At 32.7% G+C, this 26,283-nt stretch overlaps 1 protein-coding gene across 1 annotated transcript in view; it reads right to left on the bottom strand.

Annotated features, from left to right (window-relative positions):
- Window positions 1-947: 947 nt before the first annotated feature.
- Window positions 948-26,283, bottom strand: part of LOC118184763 (arrestin homolog) — a 307,654-nt gene continuing 282,318 nt past the window's right edge. The window contains exon 4 of the mRNA XM_085813588.1: window positions 948-11,379. Coding sequence (XP_085669714.1) covers window positions 10,709-11,379 — 671 coding nt within the window. The 3' untranslated portion in view covers window positions 948-10,708. The remainder of the gene's footprint in view (window positions 11,380-26,283) is intronic.

Below are 26,283 nucleotides of genomic sequence, written 5' to 3'. Positions count from 1 at the left end.
AGTTTTGAAAGCTCAGAACCTTCTTCTTCAGTTGCAGAAATGCCAATAACGAAAGAGAAGCTGATAATAAAGTGAGAAAAGATAAGACGATCAGAGTGAGAGAAAGGAAGTAAAACACGTTGAAAAATCGCATATATATATATGTATACATAGTTTTGGAAAAAAGTTTTGGAAATCATGTATATATATATATATATATATATGAAAAAAAAACCCCACATAATAAGAGGCTAAAATTAAAAGCAAATTTTCATACCCGCCCTTAGCTATAGCTGCAGAATTGAAGTAAAATAGACATAACGAATCTAAAGTTAAAAGTAAATTGGAGTCAAAAGCAAGGTTATTCCTCGACAGTACTAATAATAGCAATCCTGTATAAGAGGTTTAATACAATATCCAAACATATCAAAAATAAGAATTTACAGTAATACAAATACTAAAACTAAAAATTAAAAATGAAAATGCAAAAGGGGAAAAAACAAGATAATAAAAATATAAAAATAAAAAGTAATCCCCGTTTACTGAAATTCCAATTCAGAACTCATCAGAGGAAAATGAATTAAAGCTTCATAAAAGTCGATTAATATGTTTCGTAAACGTGTTTCCGTTCATTTGATATCAAAAATAGAAAAAAAAAAGAATCTATTAAATTTTCATTTAAGACACTAAAATTCTTATAAAACCGAAAACTCGAATCTTAAATGCACCAGGATTTTCCCTACATGCCTTCGAAACAATTGGTAAAACGAATAAAAATGCTAAACTGTGCTAAACTGACTACTCAAACTACGTACTATGCACACATTCACGCATACATACATATATATGCATGTACACCTACATTTCCGAATCCAGTCCCCGATAACAGAAAAGTACTCCTTTTTGCTTACGAAATGGAGCAAAATGTGTTTTGTGTCGCTAATTTCAGGAAAGAAAACAACTCGTATTATACCTTGATTCTTTATTTTCTTTTACAATTTTACATCGTAAACACATTTTTAAATATACGTGATTTTATATTAATTGATATGATGCTGAATAAATAACACTTAAGTTCGATGTACAATATGATACAGAATCACATGCAGCAGTGCAAATTAAATGCATTATTTGCACTTATTTTCAATCACTTTTTATTTTTTACATACATAAAGTAAACATGCCTCTATTTACAAACGTACTTAAGCTAGTCGAATGGTCTTCCAAGAGTTAATTGCTTGCTACCACCAAGCTGAATGTGAAACATTTAACAAATATGGCTTAAGAAGCTGGACGAGATGGATAATTTAGTGTCTTACTGTTACATCAATTCCTAATAAAACTGTAGTTCTCGGGTATTTTGGTATCCCTGAAAATCCTGGTTGGAATCTGCAGAAGTAAGTTGTTAATTTCCTGAAGGAAAAGAAGTTTTTGGCGTTATGGTATAAAAAAAGCCGATAAAAGTCTGTTTTGATGAAGCGAATCTTTCGCTATATTTTACCTTTATTAAGACACGCGCGAACATATTTTGAGTAGTTAACAATATTGCAATTTAATTCATTAGAGCCTCGAGCCTTAAGGATATCCAGCTTGAAAGGTGCGAGTTCGTCAGAAAATTTTAATAGAATTTTTGTTTCCTCCTGGAAATTATTTGCTACTGAAAGAAGTAATTTGTGCCTCTGAGTGGCAAATACATTTAGTAATTTTAAATTCTTCAAAATTTTATACGTGAGTGACAGAAATAGTCCAATAATGGCGCCATCTATCGGAAGGTTCTGTAACCAAAACGGTAGCAGGAATGAACCCAGGAACTGTTGTTTGCTGAGATTCGATTTTACAGTGACAAGGTAAGAAAAGAAGCATAAAGCAAAACAATACAGGAGTATTCTTTTGCTTTATGCTATTACGTCACCTATCATCCCTGAATTTAAGCAAAAAATTAAAATATACGTGTTCTTTGTTATATACCTCCGTAATGTTTAGGTTTTGCATTCACATTACAGAAAATAGGTACATTTTAAATGGTTTGCTGTGTTTTTAATGCCAAGTACCTTTTTTTTTAAATTTTATTATTTATTTCGTATTTTATTTTTATTGACTGGATGAATCGAACCACGGACCTCTGGAATACCGGCCCAGCGTGCTACCGTTACACCACGAAGGCACGCCAGGGAAGTGGGAGAAATACCTTATAATTTTTAGAATAACTATTTTTATAATTTTGATTAGCTTCAGTTCAAAATTTTACAATCTCATTCTTTCGTGAGTGAACCGGTGAGGTCAGAAAGCGGAATTAAATATACGTGTGATTTTACTGTTCATCATTTTAATTTTTGCACTGCTTTTTCCTCTTTATTTTTAAAATAAAGGAAATCTGTAAATTCTTTGGTTTGTTTCTGCAGGATTCTGGTGTTCGATTCAACACTCACACTTTTGCAGCTACATTGTAAACATTCCAATTTATATTTGACAATAAAAAAAATGCTTCTATTTTTTTACTGACTTTCATTAATTGACAGTCCATGCCGAGACCCTGATTTTGATGACAGATGCATTTTGGGGCATTTTTTGAGCATTTTCCCTTTTAAAACATTTAAAAGGTTTTTAGAGAATTTTCTGTTTCTTTTAAGACATTTTGTGGACATTTCAGAACCTTCTGAGACATATTCGAGTAATCAAGCAAAAAAAAAAAAAAAAAAAAAAAAAAAACTTACACTTGAAGGAACTGCATCTCAATTTTTATGAACTCATTTTTAGTAGACAGGTATGTTCTATTTCACAGAAAACTAATTATGTAATCTGTTTGTTCTATCTGTGCCAAATCATCATCATCATCATCATAAATAGATATATGATAATTTGTAAATGTCGCAGACGTAAGATATCCAAGCACGAAGCAATAATTGCGACGTAACAGATTTAATAAGCAGCAGCCGTGGCAAATTTAATTCAATTCCTTTTATTTAGTTAAACATTTTGCTGCGACAAATAACTTAGCGCATTATTCTTGCTCATTCCAGAAGATTTACATTTATCATATTGTTGCAGTAGGAAGAGAGCAATACAGTAGCAGTCTAGTTAGTCTGATATATTCAGGATGAAATCTTGCTTCAGAATGGGCAAGTTTCGATTTCAGTACCATTTGATTGGATAAATAATAAAAGTTTAAAACTATTATTGATTATTTTGAGTTTTAGTTCGCGAAACTTTTATGTCGCCAGCGCTATGTGAAAGGTTTATGAGATGGATTAATCTGGAAGTGATGCAGTCTAGAAAAATTTGCTATAAGCAGTTGCTACTTTTAGAACCAAAAGGGAAAGCACCTACATTAAAATGAAGAATCAGAGGGGTTAGTTACCAATTAAATTATATTTTTGATTTACAAATTTTTTTATTTTATATAACATTATATGCATATGCGTAATAATTTAGAAGCTGATGTCGCAACGGAGAAAATGATTTATGGAGTGACGTATCTTGGTGCATTAATGATGTTAGCAGTTATGCCAAATTAACATTATTTTGAGAACTGAGAAACACTTTCGTAACATGAATTACACAGTGTAATAAGCGCAATCTGCATTTGTTTTTTAATCGCACTCGTGCCTTTTCTACATGCTTGTAACAGTTCATAACAGCAAAAAATTCTACATGTTCTTAACAGCGAAGAGTAAGCATGTTAGCAGAACGGAAACAAGAGGGAGAGAATGCGCCGCATTGAAGATGAAATGTCCGATCAGCTTGATTAAAGTTTGGTAGAGCTTTATTTTTATTGGTTAATATTAAGATTAAGATGTAAATTTTGAAACGGTTATCGGTTTAAGCGTTATGTAAGCATTTGCGTCATGAGCGTTGCAGAATAATTATATGATACAGATTAATTTTGAAGTGATGCAGTTCAGACAGGCTTATTTTAAGCAGTCAATACTTTTAGGACGGAAAGAGAAAACGGCCAACTTGAAATGAACAGTTGAGGGGCGGGCTATTGCAAATTCAAGTTAGAATTTTAATTTACATAATTTCCATCTTACGTATATGTATGTGCATATTTAATATTAATATATATAATATTACATTTAAATAAATTATATGTAATAATAAAATTCCATAGTCAAAAATACACTTAAAATTCTAACTGTATGTTCTTTTCATTTTTAATGGCGACGGTCTCTTATTTGAAGGTACGTGAAATTAAATCCACAGCCCCGTAGTCAAGTTTTTCCCCCCCTTTTCTACACGTACAGTTATAGAATGTTCTGGAGATATTTAAAGCGAACTGGAATGGCTGACGTCATTTCTTGGAAGCTCCGCCTTTCCAGAGGCTATAAAAAGACTCGAAAAGGAATATCGGGGTCTTTTCTTTAATGTAACGATGCAGTAAACTTAATACGAAAAGTTATTAGTAGTTCGTTTTTATTTACTTCGGAGATTTGATTTTTGTAACTGCTATTTCTCCTGAATAATAATAAATAGATCCTGTTTTTTAAACTTATCGTCTGATACTCTGAGCTTCGACTACGTCTATGATTCTTCACCAATCTATTTATTCCGGACAAAAGCTGGTACATCATATATATATGCATATAATATTTAAATAAATTATCTGTTATATAATAAATTGCATGTATGTGCATACAAATAATTTATAAAACCAGAAATTTCGATATTCAAGGCGAACATTTTTTTAACTATCTGCCTGATCTTGTCCTTCAAACTCTAAAAGGTACCTAAGTTTAATTTTAACCATTTTCGTATAATTTTGATATAACTTCCTATAAGTTGGTTTTGTTTGGCTTTCCCGCCTTAATGCAGATTTATTTCCTGCATGCATTTTAATTATTGGCTCTGAAACGTTTTAAAATTTAAACTTTCTCCAGAAATGAATTCCTAAAACCTGTAGATTACATAAAACTAGTCTGTTTCCTGATGTCCAGCTGCAGTTTTTCTTAATCATTCCATTTATTTATTTTTTTATTTTGTATCTCCCACTTACTTGAATGGTTTTGTTTATCATGCGCCGTCTAGGCACGCCAACCATAAAAAGTAAATAAAAATAATGTACAAATTGCATGCCGAAAAAAAGTGAAGCTAAATCACTTACGGATATCTAGTTCTGTTAGAATTTACTCTCATCAAGCATTGAAGCGCACTTCGATGCAGAAAAGACGCTATTCAGCTGAAGCGTCTTCCTTTTTACTGAAGCGTGAATCAATGAGATGACATTAGCGAGCACGTAGGAAGTCATAAAATATTGAAAGGTGAGTTATGACAGTGTCTGTTTGGCTGACAAGGAAGGTAAAATTTGTCAAAATAATGCATCAATTGCTTTGCTAAAGCGATGCATCGATGAGAATTTTTACGCCTTGTTTTCATCTTTGAAGTAACGCCGATACTTAATGGAAAACTGGTACAGAAATGAAGTATCGATTGCTCTAAAAGTTTCGCTCTTTATGACTTTTGTTGTCCAGATTACAATTTCGATGAGATTTATATGTATAAGCATTGAAACAGTCGTTTGAAATGGAATAAATAACAACATCTAGATGCGCGATTTCCAGACATTTTTGATCGCGTACCTCGAAGATGAAAATAATTGCAAAGGCTGTTTGCCAAATTTTTAGACGATTTTGCTTTACTATAAAAACAAATCGCCTGCTTGGAAATTTTTCTTTTAACTGCAACTATGCTTTTTAAAGTTTAAATTATCGCCTGCTATTTGACGGTTATTTCAGAGTTTTCATGCAAAATGGCGCTTTTAAAGAAGGCTGTGTTTGTGCTCTTTCCGAAGACAGTTACTCCTATCTAGTGATTAAAAAACGGTGTGACAGCATGGTGTTTTTCCATATCTAAAACTGCGACAGGTAATATTGTCAACAAGAAAGGAAAAAAGAACTTCAAAGTTTGGCTTCAAGTGAAAAAATTGTTCCAAATACATATCCAAGCAAAAAACGGATGTTTGGAGCAATGTAAGGTAGGATATTTAATGTTAAAAAAATCCGCTAAGTCAAGAACAGTTGCAAAATCATTAAAATGATCAGTGTCGACAGTAAATAAAATGAATAATATTGATTTAAACTTAAAAAGGCGAAAAAACATAATGTGCAGCATCTTTCTCCACGACAATAACGCCGAACGTAAATCGCGCTGCAGTATTTTTTATGACAAACTTTTATCCAGACAAAATGATGAAATTTTCTATCATTACCCCCGCTATGTCAAGTTTTATAGAAATATTTAAAGCAGGGGTTCCCAAACCTATGCCCGCGGGCAGGCCCTCGGCGATCGTTTAACGTGTGCTTTCCGCTGTGCAATCATAATAAAAATGTTTTAGTTTTCAATAAAATTCTACGTGAAAGTTTTCTCATTTTTACTGAAATAGAAATTGCGTCCAACAATGATACCTGCACAAAGCGAAATACGACCGATCGCTTTTTTTTCCTCGCACATTTTCCAACCTAATTTCCCATACTTAAAGTCCAAAATGAAATTAACTGGTTCATCTCGAGAGCGGGGTTAGCAAATTGGGTGATAAAAATTAGTAATTTAATAGCTCTTAAACACGCAGTGTTTAAGAGCTATTAAATTACTAATTAACACGCCTCTACGGTTACAGTCTGTCTATCATAAGAAAAGCTCTCGCCAGTTAGTCTGCAGTTGTCTGTTGCCGTAGAAACACACCTTGACCCATTTTCCTTAGGGGTGTCTTGAAGACAAATGATAACTCTTTTCACCTCAGCCAACAGTCGCCCAAAGCAAAATACAGTAAAGCAACCCTTGGTTCGCCCCTGTTTGAAATATACTAGCGGTGTTGCTATAACGACCGCCACCCGCCAGACACTGTGGCGGGAGCTGTTCTCGTAGACAGACATTAGACTACTACAACCCTAATGAGTCTCACCTCTGGTGTGGAACATGAATGCAGCCAGTTTGGGCGGTATTTCAGAAGAATTTGGAGATTTGTATTTGTATTATATTATTTTGCAGACATACAATTCTGAGACTTTGGCCTTATGAGATTTGTATTTTTTATGAAGATTTTTATACTTTGCATAGTTCGTATGCATTAATTAATAATTATTTTGTAAAAGACTAAAAACACTAATTTTTTGAATTAAATATTATTTTGTAAATTACGTGCATGTATTATTAACGCTATCCAATTATAAATTTACCTTGAAAAAGTAAACGGTTCATATGATTCTATCTTCAGGTGATCACAAATGAAATGCACAGTGCAGTTGCTTAAACAGCTTTCAGCAATCCAGTACGTATTAAGAAATGATGAAAAGTGTTACGATACATCACATTATCACAATTTGAAGATGCAACACGAATTTTGTGTTTGGACACACAGTAGGAAAACGTCAAATGTCACCGGATGAATCTCACAATCAGCAGCACCAAACGTCAAATTTAATCACTGCAAATATATAAGGAACAATCGCTTCCTATTGTGCAGTGAATTGCTTATTGATATGTGCTTTTCGTTTTCGTATTTCAAATATAAAATACCGTTATCTTCGATAGCTTTAAAAATTCTGTATGTGAAATGCATTACTTACAGAAATTTGCTTTACAGAATGAAAAAATAAATTAATCATTTAAAAAAACATATCAGTTTGCTAATAACAGTGGTTGCTCGGTAATACGTCGATTTGGTATGTACTGTTTGGACGCGAAATTTTTTTTTGGAGGACAATTGTTTCGAATACAACTCGAATTTGATGCATCACGATTATGTTCACGACCTGTTTATTTCTTTCGAGACAAAACTATGACTGCCATGTGTAGAGCTTTTTCTACTCTTTAGTACACAGCACCTCCTACTACTGAATTTCCAAACCAATTTTCGCTTTTCTTAAGTAAAACGTTGTTATATTCATTAGCATTGAGGTTTAGGAAAGTTAATAAGAAAAGTCATGTAACGAAGAAAATTGTTAGGATCACCATGAAGGTCAAAAAAGATAGTCGGGAAGCATGAAGATGGCATGCGTAGCTGGAACTTGGCTATTACATACTGTATATTGATTTTGATGATGTATCTGCGATTGAAAAACAAAGACGCTATTAAATCGTCTAACGTTGCAAAGGGGAATGAAATCGATTACAAAACAAAGATCAGATAGATTGAAAAATTGCTTTTCATCTGGATATCAGAAAAACGTTTATGTATCGTGTGCAGTACTTCATTTATGTACAGTACACATTTCACGCTGTATTTGTATTTTAGTTTTAAACAGTGCTATAATAATAAGAGGATTTTTTTAACAAACAAATTAATTATTTTCCCTTTATTAGCCCAAAGAGGCAGTTTGCCCAAACGGGCTATTAATTTCGTTTTGGTATTTTGCGTTGGTTCACAATAAACGGCGTTTCACTTTCTAAATTGTTGCCACCAAATATTAGAGCCCTGTGTTATATTCAAAGAAATTAAATAATGAAGAATCTAGATGAATGAATGTATGTTTCTCGCACTGTGAGAAAACGAAGGTACTTAGAGACATCCAATTTTGAATAACCTAGCCCCTACTTGAATATGGGCATCTAGAAGCCCTAATTTGGAATTTTTGTTATCTATTTCATATTTTGTAAAACTTTAACGAATGTTTGATTAACAAACTCAACGATTTCAATGCCAGTAGTGGCAACACTACGAGCGGGGACATTTTTATCTCCAGAGCGCGAGACTGTGTATCGAAAATTCTAAATATATGCTGTTTTAAATATTTTGCGATTTTGCTGTTGAAATGAATTTTATAGTTCAAGTGCGAAGAACATGATATTTAACAAATGAGGTTAACACACAAAACGTTAAAAGGAACGCCTCTTTAGGCGTAATACAAAATCTGAAAGCTTCTTGATTTTTTACTTTTTTCCCTTTATTTCTTATTGGAAAAATTAGTCTAATATACGTCCAAGAATGGATTAATGATGTGTATCGATCTACGACAGTATAGTACGTTTGTTTCCATTATTAACTGAAGCAAATCTATTCGTATTATTTTGATCGAAGCACTATAAATGTTCGCATTTAAATTTGTCTTAAATCTTTCAATAGTAATGCATAAAGAAATCGTAAATAATTCATTATTAAATGCAGTGTAAAATACTGTCTCTGATTTATGGACAACGAAATTAAGCGTTTTCAGGTGTATTTCAAAAAGGTATGTACAATGCATCTATAAAATTTTAAGCTTGACTTTAAACAGTAACAATACTTGCAGACAAATCTCTACTTGCTTCTATTAAGATTCCATTCATTTTGAGAAAGCAGTTTTAATGGAATTCTTTCTTTTATTTCATGGAACCAGTACCATCAATATTCAATAGCCAAGCAATGCCAAGAAAAGGACATGCCATCCTACAACGAATTTTGCCTCAAACAGCAAAGTAATACGTAAGTATTCTTAATTATTCTCCATACCCACCAGATTAGGCAACTCACCTGCTTATTTTATTTTCTATAAAGTGAAATCTCATCTTAAAGGACACGATTTTGCGAGAGATATAAGTGTGAATTATTTTCTTATTTACAGTTAACTATTAGGAAATAGTAAAACAAAAACATTTAGAGTAATTTTGATGCTGAGATTTAAAATTAATCTTCACATATTTTAATATGATTTTTAATGTCTTAATATGTACTATATGACTACGAAAATTTAAAAAACTCAAGTAAGGTATAAAAATTAAGGAGGAATGTATTAAATTTTTAAATTTTTAAACTTTGCTTTAACAATTTTTTTCTTAGTCTAAGAAGTGAAGCAAGTTTCCATTTATTTTGGTTTAAAACTGTTCGCAGTAAAACAAGTGATATTTTAAAATTGTAATTTTAAAACGTATTTCAGAAAATTTAAATTATCCTCTGAAACACATTGTAGTGAAATGTACGCAATAACATAATTTTTTTTTTTAAAATTCAGTGTGCATTTTTTATCTTGATTTAAAATTGTTCAACAGCAATCATCCGATACTTAGGATTCTAATTTTGAAATGTATTTCGGAGGATTAGGTTATCATCTGAAACATATCTTATTGAAAATGATGTTAAAACGCAAACAATGAAATACAAATGAACAAAAGTTTGGTTGTTCAAATTTAAAGCAAATTTTCATTAAATAGCATGCCACTTACACAATTTAAAAAATCCAGTTTTGGCTAAAAATCCTTAAAGGAATTTCGATAGAACTGAACATAAAATATCTAATTTTACAAATAATAAAGCTAAAAATTGTTACGTATATATTTAAAATCAAACTTTTATATAAGCCTCTAACTGGTTTATATTGTAAGGCCAAAATATTCTGTTTTAGTTAAACTGAGAAGTCATTTTATACCATTTTTCCTAATGAAACTTCTGTTGTTAGCTAAAGACTGTTAAAGGAGTGCTGGTCACGTGACATTATGAGGCTTTAAGTACTTAGTTTATTATTAGATTAAAACAAGAAGTCATGCAAATATTCTGATAAGAAAACTTTAGTCTGAACACATCTATTTGACAGTCTGGAAAAGTTGGTCTATCAATATATCATAATAATTTTCTACACCAGTATTGTTTTTATCTTCGTATGATTATATCGAAATAGACATTTTCCAAGGCTACACATTAGAAAAATGGAAAAATAGACGTCTATTAAACAGACGTCATTCCAAATGTTTTTATGTTTGGACCCATGTTCGACGAGGATAAATATGCGGTTTATAAAAGAGGTAAGGGAGTTATTATTTTCTACGTCGGAAAGACAGTTTCTCTGTCTTCGTCTTCTTCTTCCGCCAAAGGGACTGTCTCTTCATCAATGGGTGGTGGCTCTTCTAAGAGTCGGAAGGGCAATCGAATGCAAACAGGTCTGTCTACAACTCCTAAGAAAGCTTTAACCTTCGCTTCGTAACATACTGTAACACCATACGGATTTTTTTCCTTTGCAAGTGCTGGAACCGTTGAAGGTGCTAGTCGCAGGGTGGGAGTAGGCAATCCTCCTTCTACAGCAAGTGCTACAGGATAGCGCAGGTGGACTGCGGGCCGGACGGAGAAGACTCTGGACAAACAAGATCCTGGTCTGACGGGATGCCCTGGCTCAGTTTCAGAGAGCCCAACTATGTTCTTGAACCGACCATTCGTGAACATGCATACATGCACGTGTTGTACCAGTGCTACTCGCACCCTATGTACTGTACGATTACTGGAGTTGTCCAAAGAGACGTGCACATTAAGAGTCTCTTCGTATTTGTAAGCTTCTTTGTCCAGCTTCGCTTCCAGTCGCAACTTGCCAGAGCTGAAGACGAAAGCTCGACTTAGTGCCGCTGCAGGTGGATTAGGAGATGGACCAGGACTGCGATGTATGCAGCGCAAGGACAGCCTGACGAGACTTTTCTTCGATGGCCTGTCATCCGGGCGGTTACCTAGAAAGAGAAATCAAAAAGAAATGTTAATGCTCAAGGCGTTCATTGGAAATGAACTCAAAAACAAAACAGCATGTGGGTTAACTAAGTTATACGGATAGTTCATTCAGAACATTAAAGAGAAGATATATCTTTACGTGATAAATTTGCAGAGTGCCACTGAGAATTGCATTGTGTGCCAAATCTTGCCATAGGTTGCCCACGCCTGGTATAGTATATGGTAATTAAATATTGACAATCGTAGTATAAAAATGTAATAATTACTAAAAGTAGAAATCGGAAAAAATAATTATCAATATGTTTTTAGATATAAATGCGCTAGTAAATTATATTCAAAAACATTTTTATTGGTCACAGTCACTGATAAGACTATAAAAAACTGAAAAAAATGAATGATAAATATGATAATGGGAACATAATTCATTTTTGTCATCAGCAACTGAATTTGGGTGATATATCAACAGAGTTTAGAAACTTATTGACATTTTTTTGACAAGTGTTTCTGAAAAGTACTGATCTATTTGAGACTTTTATGATCATCTCATATAAGAAAGCTGAGAAATAGAAATATTTGTGTTTTGCCGTCTAATTAATTATGAATTGTAGAGCCATTAAATATTTTTATGGAAGCAGGCAAGATGAAAAATTAGCAACGCCTTCGCCTGCAATCGAACCGCAGACCTCTATAATAAGCGCCTAGCGTGCAGACCCCCACTCCACCAAGGCATGCCAAGAAGGCGGGAGAAATACCTTATATACACCCTCTTTTAAAGGGCGATTGGGGTTTTTAGCGGACCCATTAGCCAAATACTGGATGGGGAGAATCATCATCCACAACTCTTTTAGTTCGGGTGCCACTGTAGAAACATCAGGTATTTTTTTTTAAGCAAGCAAGAGGAAAAATTAGCAACGCCTTCGCCGGGCATCGAACTGCGGACCTCTGGAATAGGCGCCCAGCGTGCAGACCACCACAGCATGAAGGCGGGTGAAATACCTTATAAATTAGTAAAACACCCTAAATTTACTTTAACATAAACAGAAAATCAGAAATGCAGTCGAACCTTGATGTAATGACTCCAATGGACGAGAAGTTTGGTTCGCTACATCTGATTCGATAAGAAAAATGGATTACTTGAAAAACTGTGCAAAAAGTGAATGGTGAATAAGAAAAAAGATGATTAATTTTGTTACATGTACCAAAAAAGTGAATAATAAATTTAATTAAAAAATCAAATTAAGATTTGATTATAATTATTATTAAACACAGTTATAAAACTTGGTATTCATTCTTCTTCGTTTTTTCCACGTTGTTTGGCACGTTTATTGGCCTTTGAAGCATTAGTCCAGATATTGGCAGATTACGGCTACTCTGAATGGCGAATCATTCATCAGTGCTTGTTCAGCTTCCTTACGTTAAGCTTACTATGAATCTAAATATCTGATGTAGGCACCAAATGACTTCTTTGTACGGCCTATTAAATTATACATACTTTTTGCTGAGCTCCGTTTAAATTTATTTTCTCGAATTTCATTAGAGAAATATTTTTCATTCAATCAGTTCAGATATAACTTCGCGGGAATACAAAAAGTCCTAAAAAGTTCAAAATATCTTCATTAACTATTGCAAAATAAATAAAAAAAAAAAAAAAAAAAAAAAACCCTGTAAAACACCAAATACAGTTAAAAAACAATATTTACCATGTATTAAATACCATAAAACAACATTTATAGAAACTTTAATTCTAATGTTTCTACGCAAAAAGAAAGTATTCTGCCAACGGGCAGGAGGACCAAATTTTCTGTGCACAAAAATTCAACTTATCTTTTGGCCCCACTTGGCAAAAAACACAGAAGCTGATGCTTAACCAACAGACTTAAGATATATGAGTATACTACTAAGTGTTTCAAACGTAAACAACTGCCGGTTTCGTTAGGCATAGCGCCACTTAAATTTTAAAATGTCAGCAAGTCTACAACTATTGAATGCAGATTAACTAAATGTATAAAATCTTACCCGGAACATAATTAAACCACTTTTAAAGCAAAAAAGGCATAACTTACCAACATACGAGAATAAAAATACTGAGCTCACCGAGCCGGGTCACATGAAGGGAAAGGAGGTGCACAACCAGTTTATAGCGTCTTTTATACAAAATTTCAGCGTTCTACGGTTACTCGTTTTTGAGTTATGCAAGATACATACATATGTATGTACGTATATATGTACAGATGTCAGGAAAACGTCCATTTTAAATCCTTTTTAAAATGCGCTTTGGAAAAATGAATCCTTCTTTTTCTGTCCGTACTTACAGATGTTAAGGAAAAAAATTGTTTAAATGGATTCGAGAGCGGTAAAAATGGATTTTTCATCGAAATGGCATATCCAGAATTTTTCGTGATTACAATACTTTCTTTACGTCGTCTAAGGAAAGTAAAAAATACGGACAATTTTGGAAAAAACTAGTATAATTTTGAAACCGGGACAGTTTCGAATATACTCTTAAAAGAGAATAAATATACTAGGATAAATGCCTATGTTTCAAAAGTATAAATGAAGAAGTTCTTAACAAAAACCTACAGTGAGTCAATGGAAATTTTTAATAACTGAACTGAATATATCTTATTATTAAAAGGTTATTACTATTTATCACTAGCGAGAAAATTTTTTTAAAATTTCGCTTTGTTTAGAATGACATCGAAAGATTCACAGCAGTTTAATTCACTGTTAATTTTGAAGCTTTGTAAAGCTTTTATTGTTGATTCAACTGTTTTAACTCTTTCTTCAATCCATACGATATTCAATATTTTGAATATGCTTTCGATTGACAACTATATTTCTTGCATGCTGATGAGGTATTACGTTATTTGAGCTAGGATGGCTTTGAGGATAGGCGTAAGGCGAACATTTGTTTACATTTGAAACACTTAGTAGAATAGAGAATTAAATTAGTTGTTGCACCAACATGAGTGTCTTTTTGTCCAGCGGAACGAAAAGTTACCTTTCAATTTTGTGCACCGAAAATTTGGTCTTCCTGCCCACCATCCGTATTATTTGTTTTGGCGTAGAAACTCTTATTGCAAACACTGCTTTTTTTAAAAAAAACTGCATTTGGTCTTTTAGGTTTTTCTATAGTTTACAATTTTTACTGAAAATGTTTTACATTTTTGAGTATTTTTGCCTTGTCGTAAAGAGAGAACTGAACTGATTGAATGAGAAATATATCTCTAATGAACTTTGAAGAAATAAGTTTAAATGAAGTGCAGCAAAAAGTGTGTGTAATTTAATAGCAGTATAAGGAATTTATGTGTTATCCACATGAGATTCTTTTTAAAAACGTAAATATACAATCGAGTTTCCCTTTGAAAGTCCTTCTCGAAGGCATCCTCCCCTTTGGGTAGAAAGACTTTATGTTTTGCTGTAATCTAAATAATCAAATCTGATCCTTCTTTTTTATGGTGTTAATAAGCTCTGTAATTAAGAAAGAAGCAAGTATCAAGCACGCACGTATTTTGACAAGAATTATATATACGGATTGTTAATGGAAATCCCTGTTTAAGTAAAATACGGCTGCACTTTACAGTAAAATTTCTCACGGTGGCCGCTTTTGAAGGTTTACATAGATATTAAATATCACTTCTGTAAGGCGACCATTTCCACAGAAGACCCAAATTATCTGAAATAACGAATGGTCTTTTTAGGCAGGTTTCCTCGTTCTCTCAAGAAAGGCGCTGAGGTTTAAAGTAAATGAAAATAATAGATACCATTAAAATGCGTGTTTCAGAGTCTGTATTTCACAACCACTTCCATCTCTCGAAATACTAGCGAGGAAATACAAAGAAAAATAACATAACATAATGCAGTTTCTAAAACGTACCAAAAGATGATTACAAAACAACCGTACGTAGAATTTAATATAGAAAGTGATTAGTTTACTCTTCTGAAAACGATGCTCAAAAAGGGAGACAAAGTATTCAAGTTCTTGTTCCTTAATTATTAAGGAAATACTCGCACAGCGAGTTTACATCTACAAAGGTTAAGAAAAGGAGACTAATAACGCGTTTCTAAGCAACGAAAGGAAATTGTCTAAGTCAGGTGAAATTTTATTTGCTAAATTTGTCCCTCGGGTTGAATTTACATGTAAAAGACAAGCTTGGAAATTTAGCCAATGTGATTCTGTCTCAGAACAAATTTATCTTCGTGTTCAGTTTCTCTTGCAGTCTAGTAGTACATAAAATCCTTAAACGCTGTTAGTTTTATTTTCTGAGGAATGGTCTGGCCGTATGGCTGTTGTCTTGCTTTTTCTTACATGGATATTGAATACGTGCCAATATCATTCAAACAGACATTTCCAAAGGCAGCATCTTAAAGCTGATAATAGTTACTTGCTTACATTTGACGTCAGTACACACACTAAATAAACTTCCTATTGCGGTATAATAAGACTGTATAAAAGCGCTAACACTCTGCTCGTATAGGTTCGGTTGGATACCGCAACTCAAAAACCGGTATTGTTTATACCCCCGTATCATTCTATGCCCATGGCGGTTCTATACCGCTGTCGTGTCTAAGCAACTAACCCCAAAATAAAAATTTAATCAAATCTTTTCCTTTTCGATTATATTCCGTTTTTATTTGCAATCCTTCGCTACGTTATGTTGAATTGTATGTCGTTTTTGACCGTGTCTAATATCGATACTATGCCAGTTTTTATTCTGTTAAATGCGAGTTCTATGCTGTGACAATTTTACAACATGTCAATCCTATGCCGGAGTCGATTCTATGTAGTGTCGTTTCAGCGCCGTGTCGATCCTATGCCTTTATCATCTCTATGATGTATCGGTCCCATGCCATACTAATTTTACGAAGTGATGATGTCGATGTCAATTCTATGCCGTTTGGATCTTATGCCACGCTGATTCTACGCCTATGGGGTCACCGGAGTTGATTCTATACTGTTTTAATGCTATGCCATGATGATTCTACGTGAGTCGACCCTATGCCGATGTCGATTTTATGATATTTTTGTACCCATGCCATGCTGATTCTATTGCGGCTTGATTCTATGCAAGGGTCAGTTAAGTGATCTTTGAATTCTATGCCACGCTGCTTCTACGTAGTGTCGATCTTATACCGGGATCGGTTCTATGCGCTGACGGTTCTATGCTATGCTGAAATTAAACCTTGCCGATCCTAATTGGGGGTTAGTTTTAAGCAATGTCGTTCCCATGCCATACTGATCTTATGCCTGTGTCTATTTTGCGCAGTGTCGGTCCTATAACCTGTTCATCGTACGCCTTATGGGTCTTATGTTGGCGTCGATTCTATGCTGTGAGTATCTTATACCATGGTGACCCTACGCTGTGTGAATTCTATGCCATTGTCAATTCTAAATCAGTGTCTAGCTTGTGCCATGCTGATCTTATGCTGGTGGCAAGTCTATGCAATGTTTATCATGTACTATGCTGATCCTTCTTAATGTCCATCCTGAGTTGGTATCAGTTCTACGCAGCATCGGTTTTACCCTATGCTGATCCTATGCAAGTGTCGATCATATACCGATGTCGATTCTCTGCAGTGTCGGCCCACTGACATGACCATCTTAAGTCTTGCCTCTTAAGCGATGCTATAGCCTCTGGGCCAAAATGCAGTATCGATCATATACCTATGATAACTATGTGAAGGTGACAAAGATACATTAAACATTTTTCTTAATATTAAATCAGTATAAAATTGTTTTTTGGTTTACATTCTATTGCAGTGTCGATTCCACGGTCTGCAGTTTCGGTTCAATGCCATGCCGATCGCATACTATGGCGATGCTATACCGCTATCGCCCGTACGCAATATGGATAGTATCTTCATGATAACTGTGCAAAAGAGGCAAGGATACATATAATTTATTACATCTTTATAAAAATTTCTTTTTCATCCTCTTGGTCGTATGCTGGTAAATCTAGTAGTGTAGTGCTATGGATCCTTTGTCGATGTCGACTCTACGTCTCGTCAACGTTTCGACGCGTCGATCTTATGCAAATTCTTATGAATCCTATATCTATTATCTATCTGCAATATCTATGCCTCATTAACCAGCATAAACGGGACTGAATGATGGATGGATGACTGGGAATGTCAAAAGACATGGAATTAGTACATAAGACCATAGTAATTAAAAAAAAAAAAGACGAAAAAGAAATTACTTTATGAAAATTTTCTATTTTAGCCAAACATTTCAACAGACGAAATTGCAAATATGATAAATAATATAAATAAAATATGATAATTAAAAATATAAATTCATGCATATATTTTGGTTTCCATCTTAAATAAAAGTTTACCTTGTTGCTACAACTCATAAATTAAATCTTTACTATTTTATAGAATTAGAAGTCTTAAAAATTTAATTTTAAAACTTCACGGAGGTTTTAAAGTTAAATTAAATTACAGAAAAGAAGCCGCGGCTTTTTTTCTGTATTTTGTTTGGAAAAAATGGCAACGCAATTTTATAAAAGTGTGAATAAATTTGAAAAAAAGTATATGTTACTATAAAATTTCATTATTGCAGTTCGATTTTATCTTAGATGCATATGTAAGCAGATTGATATGTAGTTAGACATCTTGCATTCAGTTTATTATAATTTTTAATATGTATCTCATTTTATGCTGCAAAATAATACTTACTTCAAGGTGAAATTTAGAAATACACATAAAACAGTGTTTAAAATGTTAATTTTCTTACTTTCACTAACAATGTACTTTCAAAATGTTAATGATAAACAAAAGATCTTACGCTTGGCCGACTGGCAGCAATATGCTCATGTGTTCCTGATCTTTGGTCTTAACAAAACAAATTAGATAAAAAAGCAACATTTACTATGAATTTATCGGAATAAAACGCAGATTTAACTGTTGCATATTGGATATAAGTAGACAATTTCATCACTGTTTGCCCAGTAATAATTTCTTTTTAATTGTTTATTTGTTAGTTAATTAATTAGAATAGTTGTCTCGTTAAACGCGATTAAGGAGATCTATGCAAATCGTAGTAGGCAATAATATTCTTTATTAGCATAAGAGTTTCATAACTCTGAATTAATAAAAGCTGCCGATATCATAGAAAAAACTTAACATGCATTTTAGTTATAAAATGAAGTATAGATCTTTAAGTAATAAAATAACCAGAATACTGGAAATGGCTGACACAGCTGTTTCACGAATTTAGTTTTCTTATAAAGAATATAATTAATTTTCACATTTTTTAAGAGGAAAAAGCTTTACCCTTTCTTTTTAATTACTTTGTTCTTCTTTGCAGATAGAAAAAAGTTTATCTAGTAATTCATTATGTTTATAATACTTATATAAAATTTAAGGGTTTTAATGATAATTTCTATTTATCTTAATTAACTAAACTGTAAATTTACCCCTGAATTTATGTTTCAAATATACGAGTATTTAACAAAGTTTCTTTATAAATTACAGATGAACGATTCCCTTCGAACTTCCTTTATATGGCGGAACTTCCTTCCTTATATTCTTTATATGATTCCTTCCTTATACTTCCTTATACTTCCTTAAGTTCCATAAATTTTTGCTCCATGCCATTTAAACTTATTTCCTACAATTATTCTAAATCTTGACGAATGCCTCGAGGCAAGCTAGAAATGACATCAAAAATTGCGAATTTTAAAATTAAATATCCTGATGAATTTTCGTCGTGCTGAAGTCAAACCTTCTGATTTTTATTTTTTCGTAACGAATATAAAAGTTTTTCAAATATAAGTATAGAAACCGAGAGACACATTAAAAGTTAGATTTTGCTATTTGTTTAATATAAAGTTTTTTTCGTTTTTAATTTCGCATTGCTAATAATTGAATATTTTAGTCATTTAAAACACTTTTGTAGTTAAAAGTATACAACTACGATTTACGATTTCGAAGCCGGGTGTATATATATATATATATATATATATATATATATATATAATTAGAAATTAATATAATTAGAAAACGTTTTATATATCATCTCCAAGAAACAGAAATTCAATTAAAACAATGAATTATAAAAAATTTTTTAGTTATTATTTGAATTAGCATTTCAAATTAACATTTTCTAGACCTTTATTGGTTTAAAAAACATAACAATCTGTAAAAAAAAATCCTTAATCGCAAAAAAAAAAAAAAAAAAAAAAAAAAAAAAAAAAAAAAAATCAAAAGTAAAAATTTTAAGTAATAATTAAAAGTAGCTATTGTCATTGATTGCAGATTAATCGACTTACCAAGGAGAATAAACCAATCTAATACCATAAATTAACAAAATCTAATGAAGTGAGAGTGTTTCTTCTTTCTTCCAAGTAAGCATCAAATTATATTTCTGTTAGTTGCAAATAATAAGTTACGAATACTCAATCCCCCCCCAAAAAAATTAGCCCATTTAATACAAAAGAATCTTCATAAATAAAGTAAATTAATAAATAATCCTTTAAATCGAAGTTGTTTACCAAAGAACGCAACTAAACGGGATACTCACTTTAGAAGATATATATCCCCGACGCTCTCATTTTCAAATTCAAAGATAAAAACAAAAGTAATACATTTTTTTTTAAATTAAAAAGTAATTCAAAATCAAAAGAAGAACAAAATTGACAAAATCTTTTAAATTAGATAAAAGTAGTTATTAAAATTTTTTCTTTTTTAAAGATGAAACCCAGGAAGGAAATTAAAACTTACTTGCCTGCTAAAATTTAAAACGAAAAGGCTGAAAATGCAATTATATTCAGTGATGGAATATAAGAGGTTATCGTAAAAAGTGTTGTTCTGTATTTAAGATATTAGTTTAGCCTTGAACTGCCGATAAAACTTTTGAAAGCTGCTTGGAAAGAGTAGGCTAATTATAAATTCTTGGTTTATTACTTTGCAGCTTTAGCTCAGGCCATAGGGTTTTTAATTACTTTACATATATACATATATACTTTTGATATTGCCGATTCCAGTAAAAAAAAGGGAGGTGCACAACTAGTGCCATATACAAAATTTCATATACAAATATAACATATAACAGTGCATATAACAGTGCCATATAACAGTTTCATATAACAGTGCCATATACAAAATTTCAACGTTCTACGGCTAATCGTTATTGAGTTATGCGATATGCATACGCTCGAACGTACGTACAGACGTCACAAAACAATACATTTTAAAATCCGTTTTGTAATAAAGCGTCCTTTATTCTGTCCATACGTACAAACGTCACGCAAAGAATGGGCAAAATGGATTCGGGAACCGTTATATGGATATTTCCGTTGAAACCTGATACCCAAATTTTTTTACGAAAAATTTCCCTTTACTTCGTTAAAGAAAATAAAAAAAATATTTTTGTTCGATAAAGTAGGTTTGATTGGCACTTAAAAAAAATCGGGTGACTCTGTAGTTGAATGGGATTTTTCCATCGCATTATAAGTAAGAAAATTATTTTTACATTTTATTGCACAAGAATAAAAATAACGAAATTTTATTTCTTCACTAATAAGAAGATAAACATATTTTAACTTAAACGGTACAAAAACATTTACGTAAACTACGTAGTGACAATAACAACGTTACATGACTTTGGTTAAAAGTAAAACTTGTGTACTTTTGCCCTTTAATAATGTATCATTCTTATAACGCAAGAAATGTTTTCATGAAACTCACTGCGAGGTAAGTTGCGTGGCAGATTTCATGACTTCCATCGGTGTATTACGTCATCTAACGGTTGTAAACTGCGCGAGAAGTTATTCCAGATATTCCAAAAATAAAAGTCCCAAGATTCAAGGCCCGAAGGTAATGAAGGTACGCTTCCTGGAACGGGGGCAACAATTATTATTTTTATAGCATTCCGCTCTTCCCACATAAAGGCCGCAATCGATTCTAACTGAATGTGATTTCAAGGAAATGGTGTTTCTGTTTATTCGACCATGGGCGAGCTTTTCACAGTGATGAAAGATCTGAAAAACATGGCCTTTAGAAACAGCCTTAATGCAAAGTTCTGAAAGACGAAAAACAGATACGTTGTGGGCGTTAAAAATCCTTTTTTTCGCCTCCTCATCGTGTATCGAGAGAATGTAGGTATATCTTGCACGCAAACATGCATGGTATAGTATTCTTCCTTGAAGTATATTCAAAAAAGGAGTTATTTTGAATTTGCTGAAAACAATTTCTCATGATTTTAAGGGGCTTAGGATATTTAAACTTTCAAATAAATCTTTTTTTTTTAAATCAAAATGCACAGTATGTATAGTAAGCTTATGAGATATTTCTCCCACCTTCCTAGCGTGCCTTCGTGGTGTAGTGGTTCTGCACACTGGGCCGGTATTCCAGAGGTCCATGGTTTGATTCCCGGCGAAGGCTTTGCTAATGTTTCAACTCTTCTGCTTCCAAAAATTACCTAATGTCTCTATAAACTTTTTAACTAAGTTCGTAGAAATGAAAGGTTAAAGAAAACAATATGCTTAATTTTTGGCCTTTAATAGACAATTCTTGTAGATCTATACATGTAGCCTGACATGTTCTTAATCCGTATGAACTCCATTTAGAATTCATCTTTTTGAATACTTTACTTACGTTTCCCAATTTTTTTTCAGTGTTATTAATGGGATAAAAGTTCATTTTCGAAAAATAATCAGCATTTCATAATTCATAATAATAATAATAACCAGCATAATTCATTTCGGAAAATAATTCATAATAATAATTCTAATTAATATTATTCATAATAACTATAATCAGCATAATTCATTTAACAAAATAATTCATGTAGCATGTTATCAGTCCCCTTGAAACCTTCTTAGAATTCATCTTTTTGAATACTTTGCTTACTATTTTCCAAGTCTTTCAGCGTTATTAATGTGATAAAACTTCATTTTTGGAAAATAATCAGCAGCTACTAAATACGGCGAGTAAGGGTGGTGGTTGAGAATTGAGACATTTCCTTTGGTAGGAACTGTTAACGTGCGTGGAGTTGTATGACAGCGCATTATTGTGCAGCAGAAATCGAAAACAAAGTTTTCAAAGTTTCGCATGATAATTTTGCGAGCAATATCTTCACTTACGTTAAGCTTATTATCTATCATTCGAAAAGACAGGTGATAAATTTTTAATAACAGTTGTCGAGTACTTTCGATGTTCTCATCCGTTCGTAACTGCAAAAGGCGAACGTTTCTGACTTCATTATCAATATCTTTGCGTCCGTTACGAAATCCTCCCCACCAAGCGAAAACTTTGCATCGTTTTGATGCTGCCGTACGCTTTACAAAACCCAGTGTTGTCAGAAAATTTTGAGCTAAACTAGCAAGAGCAGAATCGAAGAGACAGAAAAAGGTAGAAACTCTTTTTAGCAAGGGCTTTTCATCGATGTATTTCAACGTTAGGCACGAGAGCACTTCACCTTCTATCAACACAATGAATGACCTGTTCATAAATATTGAACTTCTTGTTAAAACTTCTAAAAGTTGTATACCAGTAGCAGAATATCCAGATCCAGTAAGAGCGATCATTTCCACCCTTGATACATGGCATATGGATGATATATCTGATACTTCAAATTTTTTTGCGATTGCAATACAGTACAACTCCAATTATCCGAACTCCGACTATCCGAATTGCTGATTATCCGAATCGCTTTCAGAATTTAAGAAACAAGTTAAGATGGAAATGTAATGTTCGATAATCAACGATTTCAGACATTAAAATGAGCAAACCTACGCTTTTTAACTTCGTGTCACTACTTGGAAACGAAGATGGAAGTTCTTCAAGATAATCAATATAGGTAGCAACAAACAAAAATTTAGATGTCGTTTTCAAGTGGTTTTTGCAGCAACGTTCTACGAGAAATCCAATTTCGAGTTCATTTTTTAATAAAAGAGCTAAGATCCTAGCTTAGAAGTTTGGTTGTTCACCATTTAAATTTAAAGCAAGTAACGGCTGGCTAAGAATTTTGAAGAAGTGCAGGCATGGTGTCAGTCAAACAGCTTATCTTGACCGAGATGTTCAGCAAGCAATGACTTTCAGCACTCTTAAGTACTGTACAGTACGCTATAAAACATGTACGTAAAAGTGTTGCCTTTTCATTTTAATTAGTTAAAACCTATTTTCCTTTAAAAATAGTTTTATTCTTTCATTATCAACATACTGTACATACAGTAATTAATTAAAGTGTACTTAGGCCCTTTCATCGAGAAAAATTCAATTATTCGAATTTTTGATTATTCGAATGGGGTCCGCTCCCAATTGATTCGGATAATTGGAGTTCTACTTTACTTCCTTTACTTTGTACAAAGAAGTAAAAATACTGTAACTTCACATATACTTTTACTTTAGTTGTTTACATATAAAGAAGATCCGTAACAATATTGCTATTAATTCATAATATAAAATTAAGTTTCACTGAAATGTGAAAACCATAACATAACCGTAACCAAAACTATGATGTATAGTTAAGCTGTTACAGTAATTAGTAAACTTCCGAAGAAAAAGAAAAAAGTATTTATTTTAACTGTAAAAGATTCAGAATGAGTGAATTTGCATGAGTCTGTGAGCGAAAACGAAGTAATAAACATAACTCTCTATGAACATTAAGAACCTAATTACACGAATGAGAATGTTTTAGTAGATATTACAGTAGATATTAAGTATTATTAAGCAAGAAACTCGTTTTGTTGTTGTGAATAAATAAATCTGTTTTTACAAATTAAATCTCCTAAGTAAGTACTTTTAACACATAGAACTGTAATTTTCAATGTGTTCATAACGATATAAATCTTCTGATAAATACATATTGTAATAACGATCTAATTATAATTGCGGGATTTGTTTTACTACTTAAACATATTTATGAGCATAGAAATGCTTCTCGAAAGTAGTATACGGGAAGGAAAATGTATAATTACACATAATGAGCGCGCAAGCAATTATTCTCTTACGTTCGATCACTGCGATACTTTTAACGATCACTGCGTTAAATACTTTTAACGATCACTGCGTTTTTCGATCACTGCGAATACTTTTAGAAACAAATACATATATCGCACATAATTCAAAAATATTACTGAAATTAAATCGTTCTGTAGACTTATAAGGTATTGTCTCCCTCCTTTCCGCGTGCTTTCGTCGCAAAATTGGAAGCACATTCGAGTCCCGGCGAGGGCATTGCACATTTTTCACGTCTCCTGCGTCAAAATGATTTAATGACTCTACAGTGGCGACCGGACTAAAAAGGGTCCGATGATAATTCGTCACCAACTGCTTTTGGTGTATAGTTAAGTTATTGCCTTGGTGTATACGTTCGTATTTATAATATAGTATCTATGACATATTTCTAATTTTAATATCAAAACAAGTTTTAAATGTTGTTAAAAATACTGCAGCAGCAACAATTTGCACAATTAGTAGGAATGATGAAGGGGAAGCATGTGCTCAAGCGATAATAACAGACAAAGAATTAGCGAAATTTCCAGCGAAGGAAAAGGAAAACAAAGCCATTGGTACGATCTTTTGCCAAAATGGGAAAACAACTACAAAATAATATCTTTAAAAGCTAAGGGTAAAGGCGGATTAGAATTGGGATCCTGAATTAGAACTGAAAGATTTTTTTGAAATGGGAAAACGCCTCGGTGAAAATTTAATTCGCCAGGAGAACATTTCTGTTGAATAATTCCGGCTGCAGTGAAACGGAAAATGTGACTTTTGTGATAAAAAATATTAGGAAGTAGCAGATTTATATGTTTCTTTTTTCCAAACGCATGTTCTGAAATTCATCATATTCACTCCTACAGGTGAAGAAGAAGGTTTATAATAACCTTCGAAACTAGTAAACGCAAGTTTACGCCATTGAGAATAACTCCTTTTGCTTTATTGTCTTAAGCATTTGCTTTTTTAAAAGAAAATTCAGTTCTTATGTTTTAAGTTTTTTTTTTTTTAAATTTCAGTTCAAAAAAACTTCATTTTCGGAGAATAATCAGCATTTAATATTTCGTAATAATAATAATAGTAATCAGCATTATTCATAATAATAATCCTTATTTTTATTATTCATAATAACAATAATCAACATAATTTCGTAATAATCATCAATAATGGTTTATACTTTATTAATATTTAAAAGTATATTTCTCTATTAAATTACATAAAGTATATATTATGTGTAATTTATATTCCATATGGATTTATTAAATTTTATATGGTATTTATTATATGAAATGTGAATTTGAGTCAGTGGCCCTTAAAGAGTTCTTCACATGGCGATCCTTTCATCAGGGGGATAGTCTTCGCTTGCTTTGCCATAATAATTCTTAGCCAGGAATAGCCAACCATTTTCTTTTATTCATGACCTGATGATAATATAATTTACCCACAAGCTTTGACACAGCTTTAAAGCTTAATTAGCATTTGTGAACTTCTTGAGGCCAAAATCAATCTTCCACATGTACAGCAAGTTATGATAAATACTCAGTCTAACGTTGCTAAACAAGTATAACGCCGTTTGATTGCATCTAAATATTACCACTTAGACGCTATATTGGTTGGTGACGCTGACTGCGGTACCGAAGAGCCCGGGTTCGAATCTCGCAAAGTATACTGATGTTTATAAGCGTATAATGTCTGTGCGGCAAAGCGCATTTCAAAATATACGGAGAGCCGAAATCGCTTCTAGAAGATGGTGACAGGGGAGGAGGAGTGACAGAATTTCGGACCACAACCGGTGTGTTTTCCCTCGCAGTTAGCTAAGCACGGTTAGCAGTTAGGAAGGCACGGCAAAGGTCAGGAACTCTGGACGAAAGCATTTATGTACTGTATAATGAATTTGCTGCAAGAATGTTTTTTGACCTTAATTGTTTTCTTGTTATAAATTTTTGAAAACTGTCAGTTTA

Source organism: Stegodyphus dumicola, chromosome 3, assembly GCF_044657685.1.
Source record: "Stegodyphus dumicola isolate Sdum_Otavi_A_Nest chromosome 3, ASM4465768v1".
Taxonomy (NCBI): Eukaryota; Metazoa; Arthropoda; class Arachnida; order Araneae; family Eresidae; genus Stegodyphus; species Stegodyphus dumicola.
The sequence above is the reverse complement of the archived record's forward strand: the minus strand, read 5'-3'. Positions and strand labels throughout refer to the sequence as shown.